Source organism: Crassostrea angulata, chromosome 6 (assembly GCF_025612915.1).
Source record: "Crassostrea angulata isolate pt1a10 chromosome 6, ASM2561291v2, whole genome shotgun sequence".
NCBI classification, from domain to species: domain Eukaryota; kingdom Metazoa; phylum Mollusca; class Bivalvia; order Ostreida; family Ostreidae; genus Magallana; species Magallana angulata.
In genome coordinates this window covers 58,620,386-58,642,923 of record NC_069116.1, presented here as the reverse complement: position 1 = coordinate 58,642,923, position 22,538 = coordinate 58,620,386, and the positions used below count along the sequence as shown (strand labels likewise).

The following is a 22,538-nucleotide window of genomic DNA, read 5'->3' as shown; positions in this document are numbered from 1 at the left end:
GTTGAACTCAGAAATCTGCAACCTATGACTAGTTATATAGTACATGTATTTATACTAGGAGATGTTGAACTCAGAAATCTGCAACCTATGACTAGTTATATAGTACATGTATTTATACTAGGAGATGTTGAACTCAGAAATCTGCAACCTATGACTAGTTATATAGTACATGTATTTATACAAGGAGATGTTGAACTCAGAAATCTGCAACCTATGACTAGTTATATAGTACATGTATTTATACTAGGAGATGTTGAACTCAGAAATCTGCAACCTATGACTAGTTATATAGTACATGTATTTATACTAGGAGATGTTGAACTCAGAAATCTGCAACCTATGACTAGTTATATAGTACATGTATTTATACTAGGAGATGTTGAACTCAGAAATCTGCAACCTATGACTAGTTATATAGTACATGTATTTATACTAGGAGATGTTGAACTCAGAAATCTGCAACCTATGACTAGTTATATAGTACATGTATTTATACTAGGAGATGTTGAACTCAGAAATCTGCAACCTATGACTAGTTATATAGTACATGTATTTATACTAGGAGATGTTGAACTCAGAAATCTGCAACCTATGACTAGTTATATAGTACATGTATTTATACTAGGAGATGTTGCACTCAGAAATTCTGCAACCTATGACTAGTTATATAGTACATGTATTTATACTAGGAGATGTTGAACTCAGAAATCTGCAACCTATGACTAGTTATATAGTACATGTATTTATACTAGGAGATGTTGCACTCAGAAATCTGCAACCTATGACTAGTTATATAGTACATGTATTTATACTAGGAGATGTTGCACTCAGAAATCTGCAACCTATGACTAGTTATATAGTACATGTATTTATACTAGGAGATGTTGCACTCAGAAATCTGCAACCTATGACTAGTTATATAGTACATGTATTTATACTAGGAGATGTTGCACTCAGAAATCTGCAACCTATGACTAGTTATATAGTACATGTATTTATACTGGGAGATGTTGCACTCAGAAATCTGCAACCTATGACTAGTTATATAGTACATGTATTTATACTAGGAGATATACTGGGAGATGTTGCACTCAGAAATCTGCAACCTATGACTAGTTATATAGTACATGTATTTATACTAGGAGATGTTGCACTCAGAAATCTGCAACCTATGACTAGTTATATAGTACATGTATTTATACTGGGAGATGTTGCACTCAGAAATCTGCAACCTATGACTAGTTATATAGTACATGTATTTATACTGGGAGATGTTGAACTCAGAAATCTGCAACCTATGACTAGTTATATAGTACATGTATTTATACTAGGAGATGTTGCACTCAGAAATCTGCAACCTATGACTAGTTATATAGTACATGTATTTATACTGGGAGATGTTGAACTCAGAAATCTGCAACCTATGACTAGTTATATAGTACATGTATTTATACTAGGAGATGTTGAACTCAGAAATCTGCAACCTATGACTAGTTATATAGTACATGTATTTATACTAGGAGATGTTGAACTCAGAAATCTGCAACCTATGACTAGTTATATAGTACATGTATTTATACTAGGAGACGTTGAACTCAGAAATTCTGCAACCTATGACTAGTTATATAGTACATGTATTTATACTAGGAGACGTTGAACTCAGAAATTCTGCAACCTATGACTAGTTATATAGTACGTGTATTTTTACTAGGAGATGTTGAACTCAGAAATTCTGCAACCTATGACTAGTTATATAGTACATGTATTTATACTGGGAAATGTTGAACTCAGAAATCTGCAACCTTTATGCCACAAAGTTTACAAAATGAAAGGCAGTACTACAGAGAAGATCAAAGACAGATGGTTATCAAAGGGTAATATAGCAGGTTTTTCTTCTTCAAAGAATAAGCATGTTCTAAGGGTGTTTGTTTGCTTGTAGTAGAATAATTAACCTATAATAAAGTAGGTAGCAGCTGTTTTATACATATCTATTATAAACGGATATAAAAATTGTATCTTTTAGTTATTTTATTTTAAAAAGTATTTTTCCGTGTGTAGAATATTCTTGTCGAGGAAATAAACTTGTATTTATATATAAAAGACGTGACTTTTTTCCATTTTAAGAATATCTTTCCGTGTGTACAATAATTTCTTGAGGAAACGCGCGTGATTTAGGTAATACATTCATGTACATGTATTATAAAGGCGGTCGGTGAGATATTTTGAGATATTAGCTAAACCACATCGTACTCTGTCACACGTCACTTGAAAAGACATTCGTTGTTCCACGTGCATTTACTCTTTGTCTTCGCAAATCAAGGCCAATATGTACGATTTTTGTCTCAGAAGAGAGCTATGCGGACTCCGGACCGTGGCTTGAGACCTAGACTTAACTTGGACACATCAAGATTGTGGTAATTTACTTGAATGTGTGTGTGTGTGTGTGCGCTCGCGAATGATTTGTTGAAATTTGTAATCATTTTCAGAGGATTGAAAGGTGGTGGTCATTTTTTAAACTATATATTTATCTCCTCTAAAGGAAAGCATGCACTCAATAGATGTACAGAAAAAAAAACTTACAAACGTAATTGTTGTCAATATTTTATGGCATAAAAATCATATCCATAATTCAAAGACAGATGTAATGGATATTTCGCTGATAATCCAGCCTCAATAAGCGAGATTCCAGTAAATTTATACAACTTGAATTTGAACTTTATTGAATGAATATGTACAAATCACAAAGTCTATATACACTATATATATATATTTGAATAATATACTTATAAGAAAGTAGTACACAGCTGACACTGTTGAGAACTTTTTTTTACATTCCTATACTAGTACATTGTATATCCGAGGTCAATACTATCTTAAAAGTTATGGAGAGAAAGAAACGTTGAAGGTTTTACATGATTCAGATTTTATTGAAATCCCCCCACCCCCCCCCCCCCCAAAAAAAAAAAAACCCCAAAAACAACAAAAAACAAAACAAAACAATGGAAATGGAAATGTTTCAACGGAAGAAAATCTTCGAATTTATAGGTATATCATATTTTTTTATTTAATGTTATAAAGCGACGTGTCCATTAATTGTTCTTACAAGACCTGAAGAGTTGGACCCGCCCAACTGCAGTCTGTGTCCATGGTCACCTGGAGAGGTCGTTCGTTAAGTAGGTGATACATTTATCTCCCGATTCACTTTGTAGGAAAGGTTTCCCCTGTCACTGAATCACCGTCACCTTTACTGTTAAGTGGCTTTACACAATAGTTCATCAATAACCCCCAACCTTGTACTTCTGACTACTTCACGGTGCGCATTTTAAATACACATCACCGGAAGTGTGACGGACGTCCTAGAAATGACCAGTTCACGCGCTGGATGACTGGGTTTGATGCTATCTGTCTCCACTTAATCTGGTTTTTAAATGATCTCAAGTTTGTGAAACACTAACCATCAATACTTATGTCTACTAGTTCAGGATACCCTAAAAGAATGTAAGTAAAAGTTTCCTTTTATTAATCCCTTTCCCAATTTAAAGTAAACGCATACATGAATTTTCTAAAAAAAAAAATTTATCTAAATATAAATACGAGGAAATAAATTCCTCTTTAAGAACGAGGTGTGACGAGATAAGATGTTCACTTTGCTAATCGTTGGAGTGTTTTTATTCGCAATGGAAACTACTTTAGACCAAAAGGGAGTAAAATTTAAAAACTACTGGATTTACACAAAAACGCATGTTATTATTATACTATCAACAATTTGTTTTTAAGAATGGGGGTATCAAGATATCTATAGAATATCGATACATGTACAGTGCGGAGAAAATCTCCGGGAAATCACGTTCCACTAAGATTATCAATGCTCCATCTGTCGACTTCTGAGATTTTATGACGACATTATTAGTATTAGTGTGTATAATGGATAGCTGATCTGCTTCGAGTCAAACCAGAGCAAAGCAAAGCGGCGCTCAGCATCAAACAGGCTGTTGGGTTCGTACATCTAATAGTTTCCTCACGGTTACATATTATATCTATGTACCCATCCGTGTACATTTCCTTTATTTGTTTAAGTTTTCTTGTTACAACGCTAACATATTACAATAATTTATCAATTTCTTAAACCGGATCTTCCAAAAATAAATAAATACCAGGTACACATTCATTTGTCTACTTGAAATTTCCACGAAATTTAGGAACATTAATAGAAATAAGGTCTCGCCGCGGGGTTTTCTATTTCTGCTTGAGTTTTTAATAACTCCTTGTGGCAAGTGAATTGTTGGCTGTCAGATTGACGTTGAATCGTGCAATGGTCAAAGGTTCGGAAGGAACATACATATCATTATCAAAAGATTATAATTTGATTGGTTGATCGAAAGTTGATCTGCCCAATACACTGTATGCCGCTATGGTTTTCAACTTTGAAAAGATGAAACTAATATGACGTTAATAGTTTTGCAAAGGTAGCGAAGGGTCTTGTCATGATATGAACTGAGATTAAGAAAAGATAAAGATTTTATTACAGATTTTCCAACCGCCAGGCGCTCGGAGTCACAAAATAAACAGAAAACCTACAAGATGTGATTGTGAAATGTTGGCCAAGTTGGGATGTGAACAGGGTAATCGATATTGAGCCAGCAGTTTTACAGTGAATGTCGCGCGATCCCCATTTTGTAGGAACGGAAGACCCACTTTTTCTTTCCACTATACATCTTGATATGAATCATACATCTTTCGTTTTATCAACTTAAGAAAAGGGTTCGTGTTTTTAAGAGGTTCCGATATCTATTTCTAATTATTTTACGAGTAAACTTTGATAAATTTGAATAAGGGGGAGGTTGCCTTAGATCCACGCATATAACAGACAAATCGTAATTACGGTCTATTATTTATCACAAAGGGCATCGTTAGTTGTAAAAGCTCTCAGGGTATTAACAAGGTTATTATTAGTAGTTCAAGTTACAGACACATTGCATCAAGGGAGGAGGGCCACGTCTCTTTTTTTGAGCAATTGATTTCATTGAGACATTTGTAAATAAAAAATAAATAAATATAGAAATTAACTGTCCCCATCAACACTATTTTATATAACAGTACAGCAATATAAAGACGATCTTGAATTTTATATTTTAAACAGATTACATGGAATGGTGAACATATCCTCCACTCGATTAATAATTTGAGTTTCGAAGAATTAGGTATCATGTATGTTTATTGCTTGTCAGATTTTGTAGGGAAATATGAATATATATGACAACATCTTCTGTAAGGCACATACATTTGATTAATTTGAGTGAAAACTCAAGACGTTACTTATCATAATACTATGGAATGATGGTGGGATAGTATTCCTTAAATTCATTGATGGAATCTTCACAATAGAAGCATATAGAAATCAATTATATTTCAAATTGAAACAAAATTGCTGATGGCTTATTGTCAGATCTTAAAAAGTGAACTTAAGACATGCTGCAATAGAGATAAAACCCTGCTGAGACAGTTTGAAAGGTTCTTTACATTTTCTAATTCACATCTTAACTACATAAGTGAATAGTTTACAGAACATCGTTGACTATTACCACCATTTAGACTGGGTGTAGGCTTTGTACGATTGTCGGTTATTGATGTATACTTAATTAGGTAGAACAATCGAACACGTCCATTGATTAACACTTAAAGATGCTTCGATCCCCTTGACCCACGTTAACAATGCTGTCTTTTGTTGTCATTAAACATGCATACACGTTTTCCATGGAGGATGTTTCAAGGTGTGAACATTGATTTACTCAAATAGTAAACACTATTATTTTTTGCTTAAATTTTTTTTTCTTCTCGTAAAAGTTGTCCAATTCCCTCAAGTTATTCCTTGTAGGCTTATCTAACGAATTTTTGTGAATTTGCGTTCAGAAATATTATATGATACATCTACCTTTATGTCAATAACTTCTTATGAGCTATACAGCTACAAAAATAAAATTTCATGTACTTTTAAAGTGTTTAGCACCATTCCACATAGTTTAAGACTCTGAGAAAACAGAAGATGGTCAAATGAGGCCCCCCCCCCCCGCCCCAACTTTCCCCAGGTCAATACTCGGCCTCAGTTCTAGCTTTTGACCTCAAATTTATGCACTTTTCTTTGATTTGAAAATTTAGTGACGGCGGTGCCAGATTTATCTTATCATTTTGAAATGGCTGGTTAAACGCTGATATGCAATTGGAACTATTTTTCTATGGAGTAAACGGCCCAAGCCCATTTAATTTCTATACAACACTGTTCCGGATAATTATGCCAGTGTCAAAATGAAACCTGACAGATGATAATATTCCCATAGGAGAAATAATTTTCATACAGGAAATATGAAAAATCCTTTAGGATTTTCTAAAAATCCTACAGGAATTATATTTTCTATACAGTTCCCGATCCTAACTTAAGAAATATTAGATAACGCAAGATACGATTTAGTTTTTAAAGTTAAATGATAATCTTTCCTTCTTAGAGGGACTAATTTCATAGATATTTTTTATATATTGTAGTAGAAACGAATGTGGTAACTTTTGTAATTGGGCGTTTTGTTTCCATTTTAAATATGTGTATACAGTAATATTATTAACAATTTAAATGGCAATTACTTATTACTCAAATATATGATTTTTTTTTGTCATGTTAAAATTTTCCGGGTATTTTTATTTTTGTTTGAAAAATTAAAAAACCCCAAAACAAAACAGAACAAAAACACGATTGTTTTTATACAAATTCCTTATAGAAAGAACATAAAATGTTTCCTTATTTTTATTAGCTATACATACTATATATGAACAAAGCCATTTAGCTGTGAGTGAAATTGGGTACCACAGCATAGCTATCGATTTCGCCAATTTACGGCATTCTCTTCATCGAAGGAGCGAGGTAAGATACAAAGCAGCAAAACCATCGACGTTAAGTTACAAATGTGGTAATCTCTTACAGCAGTTGAAGAGGCGGAAGATACGAAACTGACATCGGTGTGAAATTGGTTTACAGATGTTTACGCCAGTCGTTGACAACAATATTGTAACATGCCTTTCATAGAGATGATTTTATTATTTTTTTTGTGTTGTTTATATTTTGTAGCTATTGGTAGTACGATGAAATAACAGTAAACGATGTCATCGGCGGAACCGGAACCGACTACCAGCGCCACACCAGAAAATGAACCTTTCTCCTCCACAGCGGAGTTTGAACCCGAGCCCGTGGTAGCAGAACCGGAACCTGGATGGCCAGAGCCCGAGCCCGAGTGGTCAGTTGCGTTTGAAGAATGGGGAGCAGCCTGGTCGGTCCACACTTACTTCTTTGGCTGTGCTTTTCTGATTGCAGACATATTGGCCATTTGTTTCCTGTTTCGAGTGATAAAGGGCCACAATAGACAACAGAAGGGAAGCCTGTCAGGTTCTCTATTAGTGATGCTCATATTGTTTTGTTCACTGCGTTTCGTCTGTTTAATTGTGGACCCTTACCATACAGAGAACATTCTCCCCAGGTTGTGTTCGCGACTGTTATGGTCTCTCGGAAGCCCCTTCCTGCTCTCAGCTTTCAGTTTGGTTCTTTTGGCTCTCATTGACACCACCAAAATGAGCATCGGACCTCCGAGATTTCAGAAGTTGCCTGTCATTTTAGGATTCACGGGTTTCTATGTACTGTTGGTCATTTCTACGGACCTGGCCGTGTTTTTCGCCCCCGAGACGGACCCCCTCTTGGTGGTTTGCCAGGGCCTGTTCATTGTGTTCGGCTGTCTTATGTGTGTCGGCTATCTCTACGTGGGCCTGAAGATCAGAAAGAACCTTTCGTCAAGTTTCAGCAACATTCAAAATGGTCAGTAAACTATTACGAGTCAATGTTATACTTTTCTTTTAAACCGCTTTTTTAGAGTAAAAATTTGTATTATAAAAAAACCCGATTGTCTCTTCTGGGGTTTACCATCAATTTAGAAAGCTGTTTATCCCTTACAATTTCTAGAAACACAAAAGTGTTGTTAAGATCATGCCATGCCTTAGATCCCTGGAGGAACTGTAGCGTTTTGTTCAGGCTTTTTAACAATAAATGTTGGTCGTTGCCATTGGTAATACTTTTTCCTCAATCAATTAAAACTGAATTTATCCGTGTGATACAAAACATGTGAATTAGAGATATTTTACAGAATATAAGTGATTTTTATTGTGGAAAGATGTTAAAAATGACAAGTTGAGTTTTAAAGAGGTTCAAACAGGATTATCGTATGGAATATTTCACTGGCGGATTTAGAGGGGGCGGGGGCTCTTTTGATGATGAAAATTTTAGAAATATGTATGACCTATAGAAAAAGAATGCCAAATCAGTTTTTGTTGTTATTTATCGTTCTTATAATATGTCAAGTCTAACTAGAATAGCTTATAAAAGTATCTAAAAATATCTTAAAAACATGATGAGCTCCCGGCCGCTTCGCAACCCCCCCCCCCCCCTTTCAACAAATCCTGGATCCAACACTGTATTTGTCTACTCCCAGCCTCCCAGATACCCCCCCCCCTCCAAAAAACAAAACAAAACAAAAAACCAAAATAACAAAAAAAAATAAAATAAAATAACAAAATAAACCCACTTCAGTCAAAGGTGTGATCCAGTTACATTATAAAGGTTCAGTCATTGGATAATTGAATTCGGGGATGACAGGATGGCTTTACAATGTACTGATTCTTATTAAACAAATATTATTTAGATTTTAATTAGAGAACGGAAGTCTGATTCCAGCCGGTCCGATGATTCTTCAGTACTTGTTTTATTTATAATTATTCATCTATACAAAAGACGCCTGACATCAAAATGTTTCCATCATGTTAGGAAAGTCATGATATCATACTATCAAATAACCACTAAAATGATATTCTGCTTTTTTTGTGTACATTAAATTGCGTCCTGTGTATTCAAAACTGAAGCTTAATTAGTATAGCAGAAAAGTCTGGTCCTAATTGAGTTAATTGCGGTTAATGTTTACCTATCAATAACGTATCACGTCGCCACACTGTTAATGTGTTTGCTCCCAACACAGGAGGGCATAGGCAGCGCTACAATACCCACACATCAAAAGACTCAGTCTCAATAAGTCCCGGTCTCTCAGAGCTTTCCGCGGCCCGCCACGGGCGGTCGCTGTCAGTAGAACTTTGACTAGAACTGCGCAGGACTCAGCGCTCACAGCTTCCCGTCATGGTTCGTAAAGTCAGCCTTGAATTCCGAGTTTGAAGTTTTTACACTGAAATATGACGTTGAATCCAAAAACAAATTCATTATCAAACTGTACCCCTTAATTAAAAAGTTGCATATTTGAAGTTGGTTAAGCTGATCTTTGTCCATTCAGCGCCAGATCTTTGTCTATTTAGTACTCGCTGCTGTTGTGAAACATTTAGTCTTAATTTAAAGAAACTTCAAAATACATGTATATTTTACTGGTGGTTAGAATAATATGTGAATTTTAATGTCCTTGTCCTAACAATGCAAAAGAGGATGACACAAATTTTCTATATCATTTTTTCCTTTCTATTCTCCTATATTTCAATCAGAGATAGTAAAAACGAGGGGAAATGATTCCAGATTCAAATTATATGCTTTTGAAATTTGTTTATATTGTAAAAAGTGCACACCATTCAAGTGTTAGAATAGCATACGTGGTCTGCATGCTGCTTGTTGCCATCTTTTCTAGCCAAGGGTTCCCGATACTCTAATCATGGCTACAATGTGTATATAAAACCATTTGACAAGGCCTTGGACTCTCAGATGGGCGTAGCTATCCATTCCTTGCGTCAAAACAAGGTAAAAAGGATACAGATTGAAGCGAAATATGCACAGATAGCTAAAAAGCCAGACAAATCTTGTTTATTTCAAAGAGCCATGGTTGAGTGGCCAGCAATGAAATAGACAGACCTATGTCACATTGCTGTTTGACACAACTACATGTACCCAAGGCTCCTGTTATAATGGTCCTAGTGTATTGGAAATCCTTGGCTAGCGAAGATAGTTTGTTGCCTGTTTTAGTTACTCTTTGTAATGTCGATCTTTTACAGGTGACTCCGGAATTCTCCGACTTCTCGTGACATGTTACGTCTCTTCCGCCATTGGCTTCTCCATCATCGCTACACACATTTACGCTTCTTCCAGTGTATTCGGAGTCTACAGTGACGTCATATTCGTGGACGCCTGGTCATGGTGGGCACTACAAACCCTGATGCGTTCCGAAGAGCTAGCGGAAGTTATTGTGGTTATCTGTGTTGCTAAACGATCGATACTTCCGAAGGACGCTTTGAAAAGGTTAGCGTCGTGTCTGATCTGCCGGAAAAAGAACTCTGTCCGCAAAATACAGATTTTACCTCTGGATGACACGTTTGAACAAACTAAAACAATCAACACGGAGAATCTGTCGACTTGCGTCGAAACCAAACGATGATACAAGATTGCAATCTTATCAAAATGGCAACATCCATTTTCTGACAAAGATTGTTCATTCCAGAAAGCGTTCACTCTGCATATTAAACTAGTTTGAGAAGATGTACGAATTTAACTAAATAATGTGAATTCAAAGCACAGTTTTATAATATCGTGTTCCATATTTTTAAAACAATAAGCCTGATTTAAGAGTTGAATTTAAAAAAAAAAAAATTAATGGGACTTTCAAAACTTTTAACGCTCTAAACTTTTATTGTGGTCAGTAGAATTTAACAAAATTTAACAGAGCAAAATCCTACTTGATTTATTTATGCAATCGAATTATTTATGTATTATACATGTATTAATATTAGTCTGTGTGTTTCTCAGGAATCATTTTTAAAATATGTACACTGGGTTTTCGTTTTGTAATTTGTTTATTTTTGATTTCAACAACAATTGTTTAACTATTGGGGATTTTTGTTTCATGTATGAGACGTCTTCAGTTGGTTGTCAGCTGTATTTTAGACGTAAATGTTTGTGGTCTGCCACTAAAGATAATATGTGTGTCTATTTAATGAAAACAGTTAGATTGTATCAAAATGTTTGTTGAATTTTTTATTAAACAAATGTCGGGAATCTTGTGTTTTGTCGAGGATTCAAAATTTGATACTAGTATTTAATATGTATAATGGCAAATTCAAGCCAATTTTGAATTTGAAATCAGAGTGGTGGGCATTTTACTGCCTTATTGTTCCGCGTCCTTTTTTGGAAAGTCACCAAAATCAGGCCAATTAATTTTATTGTCGATCGAGGAAAGCCCCCATTCTTGAACCGTTAACAACATGCTTCTGTGAACAGATATCAGTGTGAAAGTACATTGTCTATAGCAGTTGGACTAATTGGGACATAGAAATGCAAAATAAAAAGATGTCGATACTCCGGCTACAGAACAGAATGGTTTGTAATTGGAGTATTCCAACCAGATAATATGAAAATCAAACCCGGCCTCGTTTGCAAACAAAAAAAAAATAATTTTAGAGAATTCGCTTTCAAACAAATTCCAGAAGAGACCGAGACAGTTAAAAACACAGAACTTTATTTCAGCGAACAATTTTAATCAAAGTACTGAAGTACTGAAAGCCGGGCTCTTTTGGTGTGTCTTAAGCATATTGTGTAGTAAAGACAAAATCTCTCTCTCTCTGTCTCTCTCTCTCTGTCTCTCTCTCTCATGCTTTTAATGTCGGCAAAGCATCAGAGAGCGACCACATTTTGTAAGCGGCTATAAACAAAAAATAAGTCTGTTTAGTAGAAGTTAAAAAGTTCAACAGTTGCTGCCTTGAATTTTGCAACAAGCATTATATATTCAATCCCCGTTTCTTCATCGTGCAGCAAAGTAGTTCTTGGAAATTCATGCGCATTGTATGAGTTCAAAATGCATAGTAATGTTTTAAAAACACGTTATTAATAAGAAAACTAAAAAAGATAGACAATTCATTCGAAATTTAAAAAAAGAAACAAAATGCCAACACTTTTGACAAAACGTGGCTCTTTGTGTAACTATTTGGTATAGCGGAAGCTTTACCTTGACGCTGTTTGGTTTTTTGTTTATTTGTGCTATCTATAGTAACATTGGCGATTGGCCTGCCTATAGCCAGGACTCTGCTTTCAGCAGAGCCCGGCTAAAAATGAACCGAATTCAGTCTCAACAAACGACCTTTGATTGCAATGCATGTGCAATTTACGTGCACCTGCTTTGATCACAGGCATATTATACCAGACAGTCCCAACGCTTATATTTGCATTGAATTGATGTTATCATGCCCCAAATGCAGCTAAAGCCTGCTCGTTGTATAATGGAAGCAAAATTTTCTCATTTTCACTTTAAACAGTCCATGTTTTTAAATGTGTCATCTGTATCAAGGTTGTTGCACATACTATATTCTGTCCCAAAAGATTTATGCAGCACATTTGGACGATTTTTAATAAGAATACACATACCTGTGAAAGAAGTACAATTAAAATTGATGAAAGGGAAAATTTCCAAGATAACTTCATTCACACAACATTTTCCCTCGTAAAAATTCACAGGAACGAAAACAGATTTCCTACGGAGATTTATAATGTGGAATGTTGACATCTTTTCTCCATTCAGAAGGCACTCGGAATACCTCGCACAATTTTTCAACGTTATCATCCGGGCTTACTTATGGCTGACGCAGTGCAAAATCCCCGTAGACTTTAATAATTTTGGCCGTGTTTTGAAACCTGACAACCTAGAGAGGACGTTTCAAAAGGGAAATCTAGGCATTATTTCATTTTAATGAATGAACATCGTCTGAATCAAGAGGTATTTAGAAATATCGAATGATTAAAAAACATACGCGGAAAATATCTTGGGACAGACTATAGCAAAGATTAGTGATGAAAAGTGTAGAAATCAATGTCAGATGGACACACTTGACATATATAAATGTATGATGTGAATATTTTACCAATGTGCATTTCTTCTGCTGAAACCCTTGTGAAGTATCGCATATCAAGCTTACTGACAGGTGTCCGACGCGATGTTTCTCGTTCTCAGGAATACTCTCGCTCTACTCTCTGATTGGCTCCTTCACATTGTGAAAGGAATCCAAATCATACGTTTTCGCGTAACGCTGTATACAATTGCATATTTAAAGGATAAGGAATCGTTCTTTGAGTATTATAAAATGATCTAATACAGTCGGTTGTGATCCAATTCAATATCGGCCGAAAGACTCTATGCTCTATACATGTATTTGATGACGCCTGGCCGTATTTGATCACCTTATGACATTCACAGAACAATGCCTTATTATACTTATATGATTTTCAGCAATTGTACGATTAAATATTAAAACAGTCATAAATAAAATGTGTTAGACTATACATTACAAAACAGATTCATAGTGTCATCAAAGACAAAGACACATGAAAATGTAATATTCTAAAAATTAAGCGATTCACTTCCTTATTTGTGGATTGAAAGTAGAACCGTGTTAACAAGAGCTTGGACTTTGGGCAGTAGGTGATAAACTCCGATTTGATGAAGGCGGGGTCTGTTCATTGTTAACTGTCCAGCCATTGGCTTATAAATCTGCATACATTGAACGCAATGACACTCGTCCGACTTCATCCAGGGATGTATATTTCGCTGAAACAGAGTCAGTTTCACACAGCAGAGCAACAATTTTGACAGTCTAAGAACATTAATGAGGTTCTCTTAACGAATTAGAAGAAAGGTGGTCAATATTTGAAAGCTTATTTTAATGAGCAAACTGGATTATAGTAACATCCCACCGAAAGTCCAAGCTCTTGTTAAAACGGTTCTAATAATTTAATGTTTTTAAAAACGAGAAAACTTTACGAGCATTTGATAGTCGCAGCCATTTTAATCTACGTGTATATCGATCACCTTAATAAAAAGATCTCTTTTTAAAGATATGGGAAAATATTTAAATTTTAAACTTTACAATTTTTTAAAAATACATGTAATTCAATATAAATCTGAAGGTTATTTTTTGACAACCTCGCCTCCTTAAGGTGGAATAACACACCTGGAAAAAGTCACTCGAATTAACTGTAAATTATTTGATTATGAAAGATATATTGATAAATAAACTATACATATGTCAAATAAGCGAAAAATTTGCAAATTGGGAATAAAAAATGAATAACTAAAAAAATCAATTCAGTAAATACTAGTAACAACAAAAGCTCCTGTGTGATTCGAACTCGGTATGTACGGATCAGAAGCCCGATACTTTATCCACTCGGCTATGAGGTAAGTTATAAATTACCGTCGAAAAATCCTTTTAATAAAACATAATGTCGTTTCGATCCGAGGTCAGCCATTTTGTGACGATGTGTTATTTCACCTTAAAGGGTGATCCATGAACGCGAGACAACTCATTGTTACATACTTACAGGACACGGTCTGTACCTCCCGGTCTAAAAAATTCGGATGGACGACCTGGAAGCTACAGTTGCGTGTTAAAGAGTTGCAATTTGTCATCAAACTATACCCACAGAGTCAGTCTGTTTTTTTTAAAGTAAAAAGGTTAGATAAAATGAAAAAAATTTGTTGGGTTACACATTAAAAAAAAATATCATATAATTACATTTAAATAAATACACCTGCGCGAAGCATCTACATGTATACACTTTCAAGTGTCTTTGTCTGTGATAGCACTACGATTTTGTACTATACAGACCAATAAATTCTATTGACGTATTGTTGGGGCGCCAGCGGGGTTTGCATTCTCAATATTATAATTTTTAATCGTATATTTGCGTATATAAATATAAGTAATAATGAATCATTCTTTGAATATTCTGAGGTGATTATTTCGGTCAGGCGTGATCAAATCTAACATAATACTCTTCGGACTTTATTGGATTTGAACACGCCCCGACCAAATTATCACCACTTAATACTCAAAGAATAATTCCTTATTGAGTAATTTTTATAGCCCTTTATATTTCTAAGTAAAGTTTACTGATACAGATACTTTTGGGGGGGGGGGGGGGGAGGGTCCAGAATTTTTTCCCGAGGGGGGGGGGGGGTCCGAGGCCTAGCTATTTTCGGTAAATTTACAATGTGAATCTAATATATTTTAACCCTCCCCCCGTCGACCCTAGATCCATAGATTTCTTTGTAATATTGCCTTAAACTAAACGTAACATTTACATATGCAAAATAAATTTATCGTTTTATGCAGCGTCCATAAAATATGATAGCGATGGGACAAACAGCTATAAACTACAGAATGGCAGACATTTTGACGAATGGTCTCTTATAAAATCGTTCAGTCAAAACTAAGAGCGATGATAAGAAAATTTAATAGAAAGCTTACCTTTTTCTAAACGGTCAAAGTGCTACTACATCAACCCTTAAAAAACTATTTAAAAGTCATTTTAATTTTTGTTTAACATTTCCTACTTTCAGTCCGTCAGCCTATTACAATGTACAGATTCAGTTATCTCGCTTGAGTCAAAACTTGGTGAACTTGGAATATACATGTATGTAAATGTCTTGCCGTCTTGTATGTTTATTTACAATAAAAAGAAAGCGTCTGATTGATCCGCCCTCTCTATAGATTTTTTGTATCAATATCATTGCGTACATTCAAAGTGGAGATTTTATTTCTCCTGAATCTGACATATGACACAACTGTATATATAAATGGTATACAAGCGTGTCTGGCATTTCGGCTTTTTACGTGGCGCTTGTGAAAACAAACAGCATTCCTCTGTTTCGATCCCGTCCCCTGTCGTCTACGTGAATTCCGGCAGACTGATCAGTCTGGGATATGTACGAGCTTCCGTTTGTCGTTCAATTGATCTCAGTTCTTGCAGATAATTGAACAAGGTGCACTTTAGTGCACTGAATAGATGCATGTTGACATATTCCTGTATTGGCGTTATCCGTTGTACAGTTGTTTGATTCATAGGATTATAAACGATTTTTTTAAATAAATGTCTGACTTTCAGAAATTTTCATATTTGTACTTTGTCATTACTCTATCAACGAAGATACATGAAACATATGTTAACTATTGTTTAGGATTATTTTTTGAATAAAAAGACAATAAGTCCATTTGATTTTATATATAAGCGGCTTTTTAAAAACCCTGTTTAGAAAAATAAGAATCTTTAACCAAGCGTGAATTAAATCTTTGAATGCGCCAGCGTTTGCCCAAACAAGCATGTTATAATTAAAGATTTTCTTAAGTTACTCATTTAAACAAATTCTTTGGTTGTTGAAAGGACAGGATTGTGCTGGGATTGTAGCGGTTTCAGATTTTTTACTTTTCTTACGTAATATATGCAGTTGAATAATTTCTGTTGACGAGAATTCACGGAACTTAAAAAAATGATTAATCAAAATTCTAATTCATGCATGAAGATTATACAAGTTAATGAGACAAAAAACGCCATAGTTCAACAAATAAAAGATCTCTCATTTATGAAATATTCCACAGCATTACGTTATAAAACTAAAGCTTTGTTGAGTTTTCTAAGTACATTTTAATGAATGTGACAAAATGGACTTGACGCAAATTATAAATTATGGTTATCGCTTTTGTAAGGAAATTTTATACTTGTAATTTATCAAAGAAATGTTATTTCTAAGAAAATAAAGTAATTTAAACAAACAAATGAATAAATGCACAACAAAGTTTGACATGAAGAACATCGCGGAGACTGATTGCATACCATTATCTTCACATCAGCTTACCTTAAGTCTGAAAATTAAAACAAAGATTTGAAAAATGAATATTAATGAAGTAGATACGAATTATACGCGTCTGTACCGCCGGGGTCACTTACACTCGTGTTCTCTATCGAAGGACCGCGGAATAATTTCTTGGATTACGGTTCACTAAAATTTATAGATGGTATAATTTTACGCGAACATTTTTTGATTGATATGCATGTATCATGATTCTAAAAACCAATCCTCAAGAAGAACTACAAATACAAACAATTCTATTATGTTCAAATTTTCTTTCTTTATTTAATTGTTGTCCTGGAGATGACGGGGGGTTTTGGAGATAATCCGTCCTATCGATCTTTTGATGTCTACCTGAGTCAACATACGACCATTCTGTGGAGTGCAGTATAAATAACACCCTCCCCGTACGTAACAACTTATCTATGTCTTACTTAACTGTCGCGAACCGCTCCAAAGATAAATCAAGTTGAATTCAACATACAAATGAGCATTTCTTTCTCGCAGTATAAAATCGATATATAGAGAATGTATAAAAATACTTTATTGAATTTAAGAAAAATACTTTTTCACAAATACATAATACAATATTGAAATGAATTGGAGTTTAAATGTTTTTCATTGCAGGCATGCTTCTCAGGGTTACATTTTTACACAAGTATGTTGCACCTGCGTGTACAATCATAAATTGCAATTGATTAGTACTTGCCTGTAGGAAAGACGGGGCCAGGTTCAGGCATCTATAACAAAGCGTGCTGTACTGTGTTACCGCGGGGTGCATGCTTACAGAAAGAGCAATGCGTCAGGCGCATGTACCTGGGTACAAGTAGGCCAGCAAAGTAAACAAAAGAAATCTTTAAAAGTATACAAAAGACAAAGACTAGCTGACAATGGCTATTTTTATTTGATAAATGGATTGCTTTGTACAGCATGTTTACTCACGATTAACTTGCCAATCTAACGTCTCGGCATAGGATTTTACTAAGTGAAAAGAAAAGATGTTAAAAAATTCGCTCCAACGGACACCTGCCCCTCGGAATGACGCGCCTGAGTGGCATTTTATTTGACCATGTGTAAAAGTCATCCACTTTTGGCATTCAGAATATGATAACAGCGACATAGCGCAGCGAGATGTTTACCAGACGGGAAAATCGCAGGTTATGTACCGTTCAACCAACATTACTCGGCGTGGCCTCAATCCAAAATTAGATATAGTCCTATCTCGCCAGGTAAAGCGGAACCCTCGGTGTGGAAGGTGAACTGATGAAATCGATATGTAAAATGTCAAATTGTGAGGGTTTCTCACACAAACCAACACGTGGGTACGTATGTCTTACCTTGGATATCAATGTGTGTTAAAGGAGAGATGGACAGGGTAACTCTCGTGTGTTTATTTTAGGACTGACTTCAAGTAACTTTCCATCTGTCAGACATTAAAAAACATGAGTGTGTGTCAATGTGAAAATCTGTCTTACCTTCTCGGGTTTGATGTACTGCAGTATTCACAACCTTTCCAAACAGACGATGGATTCGTAAAGTTTGTGAATTTTGACTTCGAACCCAAATACCGGACGAAACGGTTCCTTGTGTTCCCGGGCACCTTGCTTCCGGTGGGAGAGGATGACGGGTGTAACCGGGACGTGATCGTCAGAGTCCGGCGGGAACGTCCGGCTGCCGACGACTACTGGGGATTCTACTTCGCCAGGTCCGGACTCTCCCGGAACGTCCTGGCCCGCTTTGACCGTGTCGTTGACGAAGAGCTGGAACTGGACATTGAGTTTGTGAATGAGTACGAGGCCAAGTTCTCGGGGTACACTCAGTGGAATGAGTTTATGATGCAGTTCAAGGACTACAACCACCGGACACTGACCAACGGGGAACACATCGTCGTGGAGCCGTACCTACACGGTCAGTTCCAAAACTTTGATAAACACCCCGACGCCATCATGGACTCGCTGGCTCACTTCTCCTACCATTCCAGTCGGGGACAGTACCTACTGCACGGACTGAGAGGGGTGAAGCTGGACTCCAGCTACCGCCTGACAGTGCCCCTTGTTCACTCCATCAATAAAGATTTCGGTCCCCGGGACAAGGGTATGGAGGGGATAAATAGCTTCTTCAGGAACCACAACTGTACAGACATTTGTCATGGCTGGTCAAAGCCTGATACAACGGACATTAATATGAATACTAAGGATATTGACATCCCTCATAAAAGTGACCAGCGCCTTCACCAAGAGAAAAGGGCAGCCATCACTGAAACTGAGAGGAGGATCGCAGACGAGGGTATCTACAATTCTATCTCTGACCCAGAGGAGGATGGGCGGGGGAGGGGTGTGGACAGTGATGGGGGTAAGGGCAGAGGACAGTTACAGGTACCAGAGTACCATTACGCCGTGGTGAACAAAAAACCGAAAGACGTAGCCATGGAAGAAATCGATCTGCAAGAGAACATCGAAATGACGTCAGAAAATGCCAGCGTTTATGGGGGGTCCCAGGATACGGGGTATTCCTCCATTCGGGAACTGAAAGACTTTGAAAAAGACCCCCCTTGTGATGATTTTATGAACTCTGACCCCTGTGTGAACGACCCAGACGAGACGTCAGTTATTGGCCTGGGGAAGCTGAGTTTATACCACAACGAGAAATACGGCGGGAATTATAACGCAGGATATGTAGATATACATCAGACGCATCGAGACTTTTCACGGGATTATGAAAACGAGAAAATTGTCACCGCCATCATTCACACGGAGTACAAAGAGTGCGGGCCGGGGGACACGGGCACTGACTCCAGGGACGTGTACGATACTATAGAATCCGTGGGGGAGAAGCCCAGGGGCCAGGACAAACTCTCTGTGGGTGACCAGAAAGACGCGAAAAACACCGTGGTGTAAAACCGGGCAGGATTACCAGATTAATCTTAATCTGTTAATCCGACGTGTGACGTTTAACCTGTAAATGCCAACGAAACAATTGACTGTGAACACTACATAAGCAGACCACACGCAATATTCGGCAGTGTAGTACTAAGTGTTATGCTACCAAGTTAATTTACTGTCATCGGAGCGACGAGGAATGTTTGATCTCATTAATGACTCTAGGGCTCACCTGAGATATAGATCGCTACCTGGGGACGATTTATAAATAGAAATTGACCTATTTTGGCGTGGTCAGCCCTGAAAATTAAAAGCTTTTATCATAGCGTATCTATTTCTGTGTATAAGGGAAAATAAACCGAGAGATACGATTACTATAGACTCGTGTTGATTGATCAAGAGATGGTTCTAGTTTTACACTGGTACCGGTTAATGGGTATCTGGTCTACTGACCCAAGCACCACGATGTTCAGCTGATTTTGTCACAGAGAAGATTCGGTTTTGACTATCACACCCTAACCGTGTGACTTCACGGTGACGTCCCTCTGGGTTTTTAATAGACACGGGGTCAACTACTGGCATATAATTATTCGCCCAGCAGTGAGTCCAAAATGCTACACTGAATACACTGTGTTTTTAATATTTCATGGTGTCTATCTCATAAATTAAACATATCTTTTATACATCCATGCCTTGCCACTAGAATGTTTTGGTGGCGTTGAAGTTTTAGTTATGCGTGCATCGGTGTGGTTATGCTTTTTATTGTATTTTTATATACCACCTGAACGTGGGACATGTTAAAAATGTTAGAAAACAGATGCATTCATTGCGTTATCACCGATCACACATGTTTATGGTCTTTTACGATTACTCACTACTTTTACACGCTAGGTTTAATGCCAAATTTGTTTTAAATAGGTGAAGAAATTGTAACACACTAGGGGTTCTCATCCCTAGATTTACCTGTGCATCTATGTCAGTCTAACTTTTGTATGAGATACATATTATGCAAGGCGTTTTACACGAAACAGGATTGTATGGGGCACATGACAACATCTACCGTATGTTTAACAACAAAGTACTAACTTTATTTATCGCCTGATAAAAGAGATAAAAACGTTTTCACAAAAAGCTACATTTGTAATTTCAATAACAAAGCTACTTTATGATGTATCTTATTTTCGCTAAGTGCTTTGTCTGACATTATTACTTGCCGACTTCCGTAACTGATGAAATTATTCATTTTTTTTTAAAAAAAATCCCTACGTTATGCTTTTAAAATATTGAACAAGTTCAATATCATAGTCCTAATTGCAGGGGCTCATAAATGTCATGAACATAAAAAAACGAAGATCATATGATATACCCCCTCCAAATATTTCAAAGGTAAATTAATCATTAGACATGAATATATAATGGATCCCACATTCAATGTAAAGAGACTTCATGTGTGTGTTACATTAATTTTTTAAAATTCAGAGAATTCAAAACTATCTATAAACATTCTAAATTGTCATAGATAGTTTTGAATTCTCTGAATTTTGAAACTTTAATGTAACATGTGTACAATTGCAAAGTACCACAATACAACGTGGCGAACTCTTTTACCAGACCGGACAGTCAAACACTTCAACAATTAAAATGTACAGCATGATTAATGTATATCCATGTATATTTCATTTGATAAAATAAAGAATAACAGGAAAGACATAAGAACCTTTATGAAAACTGTACATAATGGTCAAACTTAGATTTTAGTGTTAAGAGAAAACACTGGACAAGAAAGATAACTCTGTCAGAGAATTATAACTTCAACAGTGTCCGCTGGAGATGTCTTCATTTCAAGGACGTACATATACGTACAGTGTATACTTACCAGTGGTGGGAAGGCCCTGGGGTTTGATGAATATAATCAATGGGGGGGGGGGGGGATAGAGGAGACCTAGGTTTCTTATATCTCAATACTGTAGAAACACATATTTTCGTTGGGTCAAAATTTCGTGTTTTAACCAAATAAAATTCCGTTGGCATTCAATTTCGTTATATTTTTATCTCTTTGTATTCATTAATAATTTGGTTAAAAATTTGCCATGGATTTAGTTTCGTTGATTTATACTGCCAACGAAAATAACGAAATTATATCCTCAACGAATATTTCTGATTCTACAGTACTTTGGATCTTATCCTGTTTTCTACAGCCATGAGTTTATGAATTATTATTAAGCAACTTACTTAATAATTGACATATAATGCAGCAGCTGAGGCCAACTTTAACCAAATTCACGAGAAAATATCAAAACATCATTAACAAACAAGAAAACAACACAAATAGAAAAAGTTTATCCCCCCCCCCCCCAAAAAAAAAAAAAATTAAAAAAAAACTCAGAAGGGAATTCGAAGCATTTGAAAAAAACCTCCGGTTCCCTTCCCTAGGCTGTGTCCGTTTGAAGCTCTATAGCTTCTGTATTATTGGTACATGGAATAAGAGTTATAGAGTATGTCTTACTCACTTTGTGTCCTCGTAGGTAATCGATTAAGGTTTACGTTTACCATTGATTTAAGTTGACCCCCCCCCCCCCAAAAAAAAACACCCCGAAAAACCCCAGAAACAAAATAAAACAAAAAACTAACGCATATACAAAACTAGACAAATGGCGTTCAAATTTTGGCTGACTATTAAGAATACTTCAGTGAAGTAAAAAAAAAAAACATTGACAAATTTTGAATTTTCAGCTGAAATCGTTTTCATTCTTCTTTAATATATGTCAATTTTACATTATTTAAAAAAATAATTGTTATGAAATGCTATTCGGTTCTGTTGAAAGTCACATTTGATGCACAGTCGTCTCCTCTTGAATGTAGAAATTTTGTCAAGTTAATTTTGAAAACATCGGTGCTCCCCAATCCTGGCTTTTGAATAAAGATTTTGATGGGACAATGAAAGCAAAAAGAAACCAAAAACTTTAAACAA

The 22,538-nt window shown here is 36.0% G+C and overlaps 2 protein-coding genes across 6 annotated transcripts; both read left to right on the top strand.

The window, feature by feature from the left end:
• The first annotated feature begins 2,226 nt into the window (after nt 1–2,226).
• Nucleotides 2,227–11,068, top strand: LOC128188173 (uncharacterized). Of its 5 annotated transcripts, none has more exons than XM_052859068.1 (4): nt 2,227–2,414; nt 6,801–6,910; nt 7,115–7,852; nt 10,072–11,068. In XM_052859068.1, the coding sequence occupies exons 3-4, from the start codon at nt 7,147–7,149 to the stop codon at nt 10,449–10,451; spliced, it is 1,086 nt and encodes a 361-aa protein (XP_052715028.1). In that variant the 5' UTR covers nt 2,227–2,414; nt 6,801–6,910; nt 7,115–7,146; the 3' UTR covers nt 10,452–11,068. The 5 variants fall into 5 exon arrangements, with proteins under 5 accessions (XP_052715028.1, XP_052715026.1, XP_052715025.1 ...); XM_052859066.1 differs by having other exon boundaries at nt 6,801–7,005; XM_052859065.1 differs by lacking the exon at nt 6,801–6,910.
• Nucleotides 11,069–17,347: 6,279 nt separating this feature from the next.
• On the top strand, nt 17,348–20,815 carry LOC128188168 (uncharacterized). The gene has a single exon (XM_052859055.1). It carries the CDS (start codon nt 18,131–18,133, stop codon nt 19,583–19,585), a length of 1,455 nt encoding a protein of 484 aa, XP_052715015.1. The 5' UTR covers nt 17,348–18,130; the 3' UTR covers nt 19,586–20,815.
• Nucleotides 20,816–22,538: the final 1,723 nt, after the last annotated feature.

Excerpts from the sequence above, each read along its gene's own strand:
- LOC128188173 (XM_052859065.1), top strand. The coding sequence starts at position 7,147 with ATGTCATCGGCGGAACCGGAACCGACTACCAGCGCCACACCAGAAAAT. Across the intron at positions 7,853-10,071 it reads TTTCAGCAACATTCAAAATG|GTGACTCCGGAATTCTCCGA; the intron begins GTCAGTAAACTA and ends GATCTTTTACAG.
- LOC128188168 (XM_052859055.1), top strand. The coding sequence starts at position 18,131 with ATGAGTGTGTGTCAATGTGAAAATCTGTCTTACCTTCTCGGGTTTGAT.